Source organism: Pocillopora damicornis, chromosome 14, assembly GCF_964200805.1.
Source record: "Pocillopora damicornis chromosome 14, jaPocDami1.2, whole genome shotgun sequence".
In the NCBI taxonomy this organism is placed as follows: domain Eukaryota; kingdom Metazoa; phylum Cnidaria; class Anthozoa; order Scleractinia; family Pocilloporidae; genus Pocillopora; species Pocillopora damicornis.
In genome coordinates this window covers 19,271,598-19,282,946 of record NC_142683.1, presented here as the reverse complement: position 1 = coordinate 19,282,946, position 11,349 = coordinate 19,271,598, and the positions used below count along the sequence as shown (strand labels likewise).

Sequence of the window (11,349 nt, the reverse complement as noted above, 5' to 3'; positions counted from 1 at the left end):
AGAACTTGATGTAAAAATAGGTCCGCAATGCGTACTTGTGTGGGATTTTATTGACAAAGTGTTTGGAAGGGGTTTTTGAGCGGAAGCAAACCTGTCGCTCACTGTGAGTCAACTGTGTACTACCGGGGTGATATTAGGCCTGGAATCAACTGTCTGAATAGTAATTTTTGTGTGGGAATTATTTGAACAAATACAGATTCACAGGAGGGATCTGGGGTATTAACTTTTCCTTTTATCAAGCAATATGCCTTTCCTTCCCTCCCTGGAAGCTTTTTGGCGTGTTTTTGAACGTTTGGTAATCGTCTTCAACAAATAAATTACCTCTTGGTGGCTTAGGCTATTTATTTGTTTATACGGCAATACTGGAAATACTTGGAGCAGTAAATATTTTCGTAACAGTAATTGTAAAAAAATTGAAAAAATTTCTGCTACTACTTTTTAACTCGTGGATACACGATAGCGTAGAAACGAGTTCTTGTGGGCGCTCTGCGATATGCAAATTAGCGTGGACTCTTCGTAATTAGTCGTAATTAGTCGGCTTCGAACTCGAGATCTATCCTTCCGAAGAAGTAAGTCCAAAGTCGTGGCGCTATTATGATTGCACTGATCGTTGCGATATTTATTGTCTTTACACGCCTATTTCGACATTTACTATATTGAAATGGACTTCAAATGTTTCAGATTAGTGCTATGATCAACTTAAAAACCAAATTTGAAGCGTCTTCGAATCGTCCATGTGCTGAACATAACGAGGACCAGCGAGAATCACGAAGAGTTTGTGAGTGACAGCAAGCTGTTGACACAGAAATTCCCACGGAAACATGTACACATGACATAAAAAAAATGGTAATTTGCAGCATTATTTCTTTCTACGCCAATTTGGGTCTTTCCGTTGTAATCGTTTCGTTTTGTTATTCTTCTATGCAAGCGTGACTGTTTTGATGGTAAGAATGAAAGATGATCGCTTTCCACAAGTCGTTGCCGAGCACGTGACTATAATCTGGCCGGTGTTGTTTTGATCACTTGACAATCTTTTTCGCTGAAAATACAGGACGACTTCCTATTTCAAGGAATGTTTTTCCAATTAATTTCTATCGCATCGGTGTAAAAAAGTACAGGTATATGGGTGTTCTGAAAAACAAAAGGGAAATTCAAAACTACGAGAAATTGCGAGTAATCGGCCTCTTGTACTACACGCGGGTTTTTTTGGTGTAACATGCGTGTGTTTCCCGTAAGTTACAAGCACTTTACGCACGTGGGAATGCTGTAATCACGAATTTTATATTACGTGAAAGTCACGCATGTGGTTGTTTTCTCACTTCACTAATATGTTTGTTTGCTTGTTATTGTTTTTTTGGTATCCTGGAGTATTTCAGGAGGGGTTGCAGACTTAACTGTGGAATAATTGTTTAATGCAGGGTTGTCAATAAAGGTTGCAGTTAGAAATTAGCCAAGATGCTAAAGGAGCTGCCTTGAAATTTCAGGACTGTGTGTTATGTAGTTTATTTCTGTCTTTTGTAAATGGTTGTTAAACTGGACAACTCTTAGAAAGATGACTTCAAACTTAATTTTAAAAGGCCTGTTCCGGTACCAAATGAATAAGCAGCATTTCCTTATTAATAGTTTTGCAAGTTTCTCATTACAAATTCCTCTGAAAAAAGAGAAACAACTCTTTTCATAACTATTTACTGCTTTCTTTTGTTGCTCTCTTAACTTAAAAACAATGTACATCATGATAAAGTAATTTGTTATAGGACACCGTGAAATGAGGTCCAAACAGCTTTATGATCTGTGAAATATGTTGCTAAAACATCTGCTTGTATATCAATGTTAGATATATTTGTATATATATGATCAATTACTGTGTTGTTGTCAGTTGTATAAGTTGATATGAACTGTTTGTAGTGGTTATCCCTCACTAGTAAATTATACAAAGGTCTTCTGTCTGTTTCAACAAGCCAATTTATATCAAAGTCTCTAGTAATGATATTGTTGTCTGGTGAAATGTTATTTAATACCTCAGTTATTGCTTCATAAAGTTGTCTTACAGGCACGTTTGGGGAGTGATATATCTCTATGATTGTCCAATCCTCAAACCTTGCTAACTTAATTACCGTTATTTCAACACCATGTATATTGTGACAATAGGGGTATCCAGGTAAGTATGGGATTTTACTGTACACAGCTGTACCACCATAAGACCTTGATCCATTGCTGGAATTAAGGTTATCATTACAGAAGAGAACATAACCAGCAATGTCATACATGTTATTATTATCTTGAGAATTAAATCTTGTTTCTGTGAAAATATTGATATCAGCACTTAGATAAATTAAGTCTTTATGTTTATCTTCTATGTGTTTGTGAAGAGACCTTACATTAAGATAACACAGTTTAAGAAGGGAAAATGTTATGTCATGGAGAGGGAGGTGCAAAGCTTAAGTTTTGCAGTTGTTCTTAATCTCTCCATCTGGATTAACAGCAATCTTGCTTTCACACAAATCAGAAATATATAGGCCTTCTATAGCAGTCACTCTACTGAGTCCCATATAATGTATGTGTGGAATAGTATTTCTGGTACTAAAATCCACAACAATTCTACTGTCAGTATCACCTTGTGACCTGTGAATTGTTTTTGCTGCTGTGGGACGCAGTGGAAATTGTTTTCTAACAACTTGTGCTGTTCTGTTTCCACCTACCGCAAACTGTGTAGTCACAGGGTTTACTGGGGTCCATGTGTGTTCAATTCATTGTACATACAAATGTCTTTTTTCATTCCTTGTTTTCTGACCTACATCTGAGTGGTCAAATTGTACCCATACAATACCAGATGGTTTGGTTTGTTGATGTAACTGAACTAGTTTAACAACATTTCCAGCACCATTTGTCATGCCATCTTCGGTTCGTACATTCATGACAAGGTGTGTTCTTTCACCCTCAGCAAGACAAAGGGTTGAGGCTAACTGTTTTGTTTTTCTTGGATCATTGGGTATTTGTCTTAGTATTTTGTTTCTTAGATCTGGAGAGATAGCTCCAATAACACTATCTTGAGCATTTATTGTGAATTTGTTTCCTGTGGCTGCATTATGGGCCCTTTGTTTAAATTCATCTACTTTAGCATTCTGTATAAATAGGTGAGGTGCATCTATTGGGTTGTTGATGTCTTCTTGTATAGCTCTCTTTAAGTTTTGCAATGTCAGCTACTGTGTGTTTATCTTTATGCAACCTATTAAGTAATTCTACAAACAATTTGCTGTCTCTTTGACCCATGATTTCATTAAGTTCAAACATTTTAAATTGTTTATGCCATAAACTGGGAGAAAGAACAGCATAAATCTACATTTTTGAGGTCTTTGAAAATATAAGCATCCATAACAGATTCTAATTGGAATAAGTCACCAATAGCAATTATGCTCACACCTCCAAAATCCTCCCTACAGCCTTTTATATCTTTAAGCCTATTGTTTAGCCGTATTGCAAACATACCATTTCCTACCATTGAGATTTCATCAACAAAAATCAATTGACTCCTCAAAGTGTTTGGTCTACTTGAATCAAGCTGTTTGTAATTTCTCAGTGATTGATTGGCAGGAATGGCCAGAGTGCTATGAAGAGTGTCACCCATAAGCTTTACCAGTTGGAGCTAATAGTATAACTATGATCTGATGAAAATCATCACCAGCTCTAGTGTTATAATACTTAAGCACTGCCTGATACAAAGCTTTTGTTAAATGTGATTTGCCAACACCAGCCCCTCCACTGAGGAAGCAGTAGAAAGGGGTTTCTGAGGTTTTGATCTGATGTAAAATGTGTTAAAAAAATTCTTTTTGCTCTTTATCGGGTGTCTGGACCATTTGACGAAAATCAAAATCAGGTAATTCATTCAATATCAGTGGTTCATTATTCAGCGATGTTGATGAAATGTTGAGATCATCAAAGAGGTCATAGTTTTCACTAAAATCAGGATGTAAATCTTCATGAGATCCAATCCTTGAACGGAATTGGTCGATGGAGATCCTCATATTTACTTGCGTGCTTGAGCGAGCAACAACAATCCAACTAACTAGAAACTCAGTTTATTAAAATAGATAACACTCTTGACAGTTCAAGGCAAATAATAGTTTCTTTCAGTTTGTGACACTTTGAGACACTCGTGAGACATTTTGAGACACTAGTGAGACACTTTGAGATACCCTGAGACTCTTTGAAGCGCAACCCGCACAAATACATTCAAGCCGACAAATGTTGGCTTGCGAGAGTACAATGACTCCTTTCAATCTGACACAACCTGCACCGAAGGTCCAAGCAGATAAATGTTGGCTTGTGAAAGCGTAAAAGCTCCTGTGCAACCTGCACTGAACACAAGCCGCGTTTCAGCGTGCTGACTTATGTGAAAAAATATTTTGTTATAGACACATGAAGAAATAACGAAACAAACGCCTCAGATTATGAAAGAAAGAACACAAACCAGGTGTACAAACGTAATCGCCTTTCGTGAGAGCTTAATCGTGAAGCTCCCACAACAAAATTGAAAAGTTAAAGCATGCAAAGAACCCGTGAAAATATGAAATGACTTATCCTTACCTTGGAAACAAAAATCCCCAAGAAACAAACATGAAATTCCGAATAAGTTCTCCAAAACCCAACGACTGAGAAGAGAAATGGCCGCCGTACAATACACTATGAAAAAATGCCGACTGGAATCCAGTCTTCACGGCTCACTGAACGCAAATAGAAACCACGTGACAAGCACTTCTCTCTCGTGGACAAATAAATAAAGAAATAAATTTCTCGGGCGTTGACTAAGTGTGGGAAATCCCACACAAAAACGAGTAAACCATGCAAAGTACAGGAAATACAAGGGACTGAGTTGAGATCGGTATTAGTTTTGCATCTGATTGGTTCAGTGGTGCAAGTTTTCTGGACCAATTAGAGAGCAAAGTAATGCAAAATATGTGCAATTCTGGATTACTTTAGACACTCATTTACAAATTTGTCTTTTGTAGGTGTGATAGTATTTAATACATGAATGTCTATAGCATCAGTAATTTCAAACTCGTATCTAATTTAAACTCTATCTTAACAGTATGCACTATACTCTCAATACTAGATTATATTGGTAGAGGATCATACTGAAAATCTTTTGATACACTCCAGCTGATATTAGGTTGGTCATCCTCAATTATTGTTGTGTCAATAGGGCCTGGTGATTTGTACAACTGCTTCTGTCTTAAATAACTTAGGTAGCTGTTTTCCTTTACAATAAGTTTTTTGCATACCTCTCTGTTCACTCCTGATACGTTTGGATTTAAAGACAATGTCTTTGCATACTTGCCAGGATAAACCTCCACAACTGTTGCTTCTCCAAAACAGTTTTTGTGTAAAACCTCTTTCAGTCGACGAAAAGTTGCAAGATCTTCATAAAACTCTTTCCCTTCCATTTCTATTTTATACCAAAATGTTTTATTGAAGTGATCATAAAGTAACATATCTGCTTTGTTCCAGCGTTTTATGTTTTCTCTCAAGTTTCCACTGACCTCTGCTCTTTCTTGGGCAATTCTCTCATTAGTTTTAATGTGAAGAATATCAATGAATGACCAGCAAAGCAAACGCTTCATCAGCACCACAGATTCCTCAAAATACTCTGTTATCATGACTAAGTCAAACTCCTTTTCCAAAAATGCAATGTAGTCTTTCACAGCTGATGCATTCTGGTAAAACTTGTAGTCCAAACCTAAATCAAACATCATTGGATTTCTTGCTAGAACAGATGATCTTGCCCTAAAGATGTCTTTAAACTCTATTCCTTTCCTAAGAAATCCTTTTATAGATTCTGTCGCATCACTCCCTAAATTATATACCTCACCAAACCCCATGTAATTGAAAACAGACTCAAATTGGTCCACAGGATGTCGAAGGATTGTTATGTACTTACTCCTGTCTTTTGGAAATAAGTAATTCATAGTTTTCTTACTAAATCTTGTGTGACTACATAGAAAATTTGGCTGAAATCCATTAGGATGTAGGGTGTGTGAAATTCTGAAAGGACTTGGCCAACCAACCAGTGTGTCTGAACCAAGAATAAATTGAAGACTGCGAGAATCTCCATAACGGAAAAAAATGTTTGATATTGTAGAAGATCCTGTTTTGTGTGTCTTCAGAAAGAGGATGTGTGTTTCTGGAGAACAGTTCTGATGAGTCTTCAGAGTCTCAATATCTATGTCGGTTAACATCTGAAAGGACTGGCGACTGTTGAAACAAAACAAACACCATTTTGTTATATTAAATGTCCAAGAGTGTTGGCTTCAACCATCTCTGTCCATATAAATGCAAAATAAAAACTTAGGCCAATATCCAGCCATCTTGACCTCATGCCTGGTCAAAATATTTCTTTATTACCCAACAGCATTAAGTAGAGTAAAAATATGGGTCAGGGTTAGTCTTAGGATTGATTGATAAGGTTTTGTCACTGTTGATAAATTATTCAAACACTTTTCATTAATAGGAATCTTTTTTGTACTTGCAGTACTTTTAAATGTGTACAATTTGAGAAAAATGGTTGAATTAAATCTTTCTGAAACCTTAATTGACAAGTTGACTTCTGATAAGCCAATCTGATGCTAATGTAATGCAACACCTGTCACACACCGCTTCTCTATTTGATTTGCTTAAACCACTCTGAAAGAAATGCATATAAAATAAAGCAGTTGGATATCAAGTAACTTGTTAGATGTTTTGGTATGTGGTATCGCTGAATATTTTTGAGTTGTGCCATTTATTAAAACAGATTCACTCCACTAGATTACAAATAGTCAATGTATTGAATTAAATTAAACACTGATGCATCATGCTTGGGATAAAACTTAAAACATTCCTTTTAAAGGTTGCCATACCATTTGATTCTCTACTTTGATTAGAGAAAAAAATCTATATTTAAAACCATTAGTTCATCTAAAATTTGGAGCAAGGTCCTGTGTGTCATTTTCACTCAAGTTATTATTTACATTTCTGTTGTTACAAAATTGGAGCTTGTTAGCAATATCTCTATCAATGTCCATCAATTACATTGAACAAAAATGCAACATCTTTCATAAACCTCCTATTGGATAGTGACAACAATTTAAGCTTAGATAATCTAGAATCACAATCATCATTAGGCTCAGTAATCCATCTGGTGGCTCTACGCCAGACAGCCTCTCATTTAACAATGTTACATTTAGTATGAGGGTTCAAAGTATCAATTGAATATTTAAGTAAAGGTCTTATATGAGTAATGATAAGTGTTTTCATAGTATCAATTGAATATTTAAGTAAAGGTCTTATATGAGTAATGATAAGTGTTTTCATAGTATCAATGTCATTTAAGGTTACTTCCCATCTTTGTGGGTGTCTATTGAATTTATCTGGTATCCCATGCTGCAGTGCAGTCACTGCACAGTCTCATTCACAAGGCATCAATCAACAAAAGTGTGTCAGGCTTTTTTGGATATTCTGTTGGGTTGTGTAGATATTGGCATCTAAAGTTGGAGTAGCTAAAAATATCCAAGTCATGTTGTGTAAATAGATGTCACAAGACAACTATTTTAAATATCAAAATTTCCTGACACACTTTTGTTTGTCATTACTCCTAGGATGTTTTGGCAAAATGTAATGAAAATCAGTCAAATCCATATACCCTATAAATTCCCTCAAAGTGGGTGTATTCCTTCTAAAATCAAATGCAAGATTTTAGCTCATAAAGGTTTGCAAATGACTCACACCACATCAGGAGATTATCTTGCCTCCTGAAACCGCAAACCAATAAGACAACAGGACCTCCTGTTGTCAGTGATGAGGGATCAAGATTTCCTGGGAAAAGTAACCTATTGCAGACACTTTTTTCTTTTTTTTTTTTTAAATCTTGATCACTTAGAGGAGCATTGAGGAGGATGACACAATAATGACCATCATGTATAGCAAATTTTGTTTGAAATCTGGATGCCAGTGAAGAGCTCCCCCAGTACCAGTCTCTATCACAAAGGAAGTTTTTTCTTTTCTTGACAGAATGGTACTCTTTCTTTCTTCTTAGGGCTTGTTTTTTTTCCTTTTTTTTTTTTTTTTTTTTTCCCAACGACTTTCTTCTACTTTTGATTTTTCCATGAGCAAAGATTTTTTCCCATAGTCAAAGAGCTTTTAATGTTACTTTCATGTAAATTAAGATGAGAGGTTACCACAATAACTCCCCCAGGAGATTCGCAAAAGTACAAGATTATGACACCTTCCTTATTCATTAACTTTTATTTGAAAATACGTTTTTCTAAATAGCTCGGGTGCTTTTAAAGATTTCAGTCATTCTTTTTAAATAAACGTTAGGTTGAATGTTTGAATACAGTGTAGTAAAATAGAAGAAAAATCGATTTTTTTGGCCTCTGAATGTGGGAAGTAACCTTACATCCCTTCAAGTCCTTTTAACCAGCACTAATACCCTCCAACCCTTAGCAGTTATTTAACCCAAACGTTGGTTCCATGAAAGATCACTAGCGGTAAAAAATCCTAAATCTTTATATACATGAACATTTTAAAAAAGTTGAAGTTGGATATACTATTTTTGGGTATCGATTGCCCTGTACATTTTAACAAGGCCCGCAGGACGAAACTCGTACAAAACTCGGCGACACCAAAACAACAATAACTATAGCATGGGTTATAGTTACACAGACATCTTTCCAAAATGTAAGGCGATTCTCAAATGCCTCTTACTGCCCTTTACTCTAATCGAACCGTATCGTATTTCTCAACGCTCTGACGATGTGCCGCCTTCTTGCCTTTACAATTTTCTGACTGATTTTCTTTCTTACAGAGAATCGAATCGAATGGTTCGTTTGACGAAATGTCCAAACTAACTAAAGTGCCACCAATTTGCAATGCATTTGCTTCCCGACCCACACAACTAATTACGACTGTCAGGTTTTCGTCAGCTGTATCTTCCCTGAAACTGAGTATACTGTCAAAACGAAAATGATTAAATGGAAAGACTTTCTATTCTGAGAATGCAGTGACACGATAATTTTTAACGTGTAACCGGAGCACCTCCATCGTTTTTGGAATCGCTGTTCAAATAAAACAAACATCTTGTGCTGTGAGGAATATTTCTAACTGTCGGACGGGGAATTCGTCCATTTTAAGAAAATTCGTTTTAAGATTCGCGTGGTGTTCCGCTGCTGAGCATAAATACCACTTCAACGAAAAAGAAGACAATAGAGACTTACTATTCAGCTGGTGAAATAATGCGATACGATGTCTTCTTCGTGTAATTCCACTCTCCAAACATTCCCAATAACAACAGAAGAGTCGACGCGCAAATTATCACAATCAAACTTAACCTGGGCTTACGAAGAAGTTTTGAAAGCCACAAACGAACTACCTTCATAGCTGTATGAAAAAAATTTCACAAAAATAGCTTAAACTTCCATCGACGAGGATTTTGTTTCACCCAAGAGGACAGGAACCTCCCGCCATGATGACATCCTGGTCAAAGTTTCTGACATATGCTTTCCCTGGCCCTGTTTGAACCTGCAATTTCAAAAGCATCGGGGCAGTTTTTTTTTTTTAAGGTAGCCTTTGAAAACTTATTTTCGCTGTGAAATTTCAAAGGTCGTACGGAACTTTATTCAAATCAAACCGTGTCGTATTTTTCGACGCTCTAACAATGTGCCGCCGTCTTATCTTTACAATTTTCTGACTTATTTTCATTCTAATAGAAAGCAGTGGCAATTAACATTGTACTTACAATGGCTGAGGCGAGTGCTTCCAGTTCAGCTCACATGCAGTTAACCATGAAGTTTAATTCAGATTTAATTTGGTTCAAATGCGCTGCGTTGCTACGGTTCGTTGGGACAATGGGTGCGAAATCGGATTCCTGTGCTTGCGCAATGGTTTCTGTCATTGCCACGAGGCGGAACATTGCAAGTTGTTATTTGTAAATATTTAGCAAAAGGTCGTTTCGAAGTCCAAAAAAGTATGAAGTATGTTATAAAATATACCGATTAACTTCTCTCCATGGGTAAGGTCGATAATATGATTGTGACATCTTTATCCTGTAATGGTCTCGACTTATTACAAAATTAGCCTTTTTAATGCTTTAAATTTTTGGAAGACGCAATGATATGTTGATTACAAATAAGACCCAAACTTAGTGCTGATTACGTAATGTTTAACTTGAGTACGTAGTTATATTCAGTTGTCCAAGTTATTTAGGTAACCTTCAAGTTTAAGCAAGTTGGTAGATGCGTATTGGATAAACGTGGACAGCGAGTTTCCATGATTCCAGCTCGTAATTTGCCGAAACATTTGAACAATAGATGTTGTTTTGCATAGGACGGCAAATTAAGAGAAATGGATTAAGAAAGGTGCGAAGCTTTTGACTTAGGCGTGATGTGTAGCCAGTCGAATGAACCTTGCATAAAATGGAAGCTAAGATGTAGTGGTATAGTGCGAAAAGCGAAAGTGACACAGATGCTATGTGTAGGGTCTCAATTAAGAAACGTTAACGGTCAAATGAAATAAAAAATGTTCTTTGCGGACAGCGAAATCAGAGTGATTTTCACCAAGTGATTTGCGTCGATGTTTATAAAATTGTATGAAACGTAGCTCAAATAAAGGGCTAAGGAGTAGTAGTAACTGCCAGTCAAAGATGAATATCACAGCACTCTTTCATACAGGTTCACAGTAAAGCTCAGAGAACGAAATAGATGGTGTTTGTATCGATCCTTTAAAACTAAATAACAAAAGCTGCTAAAATTTTATGGCTTACCTTTCTTGGACACAATTACTTTTCAAAAGTCGTTCTGTACTTTCTGAATGGAGCCTTAGTTTGGCTCCAGTTCATCGTAGCAGCGACGTTTTTATGACATCATTAGTAATTGTCTTCAACAGGTATTCATGAAATGAATGATTTGAAAGTGAATTTGTTCACGAAAGGTTTTAGTATCTAGGTAACCGTTTAAATCCGGCATGAATGCGTATTCCTAGAGCATTGAAGGGGAAATGTTTCTAAAGTAACTGTTTGTTGCTGCGTCGACGGAGGGTTTGAGAATATAATTTGCCGGATTTGTCAAGGCGACTGAGTTTCTAAAGCTGACGTTTTGAGCGTCAGCCCTTTGTCAGAGCGAAAGCTTCGAACATCATTCGTCAAACCTAATTCAGAGCAGCAAAAACGAATTTTTAGCTCAGCGGGATTTCAAACAAAGCAATTTGTAATTTATTCATTAAGTTCGATTCAAAGAGAGATCGAAGTTTGTCCCTCAGTCAATCTTCACACGTTCTATTCGTCTGAAGCAGACGGACAAAATGTGTTGGGCAATCCAAAGT

At 36.5% G+C, this 11,349-nt stretch overlaps 1 protein-coding gene across 2 annotated transcripts; it reads right to left on the bottom strand.

The window, feature by feature from the left end:
- Nucleotides 1–4,996: 4,996 nt before the first annotated feature.
- LOC113681865 (galactosylceramide sulfotransferase) lies at nucleotides 4,997–10,903 on the bottom strand. Of its 2 annotated transcripts, XM_089194805.1 has the most exons (3): nucleotides 9,770–9,907; nucleotides 9,249–9,552; nucleotides 4,997–6,249 (listed from the first exon to the last, which is right to left on the bottom strand). In XM_089194805.1, the coding sequence occupies exons 2-3, from the start codon at nucleotides 9,407–9,409 to the stop codon at nucleotides 5,112–5,114; spliced, it is 1,299 nt and encodes a 432-aa protein (XP_089050931.1). In that variant the 5' UTR covers nucleotides 9,410–9,552; nucleotides 9,770–9,907; the 3' UTR covers nucleotides 4,997–5,111. The 2 variants fall into 2 exon arrangements, with proteins under 2 accessions (XP_089050931.1, XP_089050932.1); XM_089194806.1 differs by lacking the exons at nucleotides 9,249–9,552; nucleotides 9,770–9,907 and adding an exon at nucleotides 10,793–10,903.
- Between the last annotated feature and the right edge of the window lie 446 nt (nucleotides 10,904–11,349).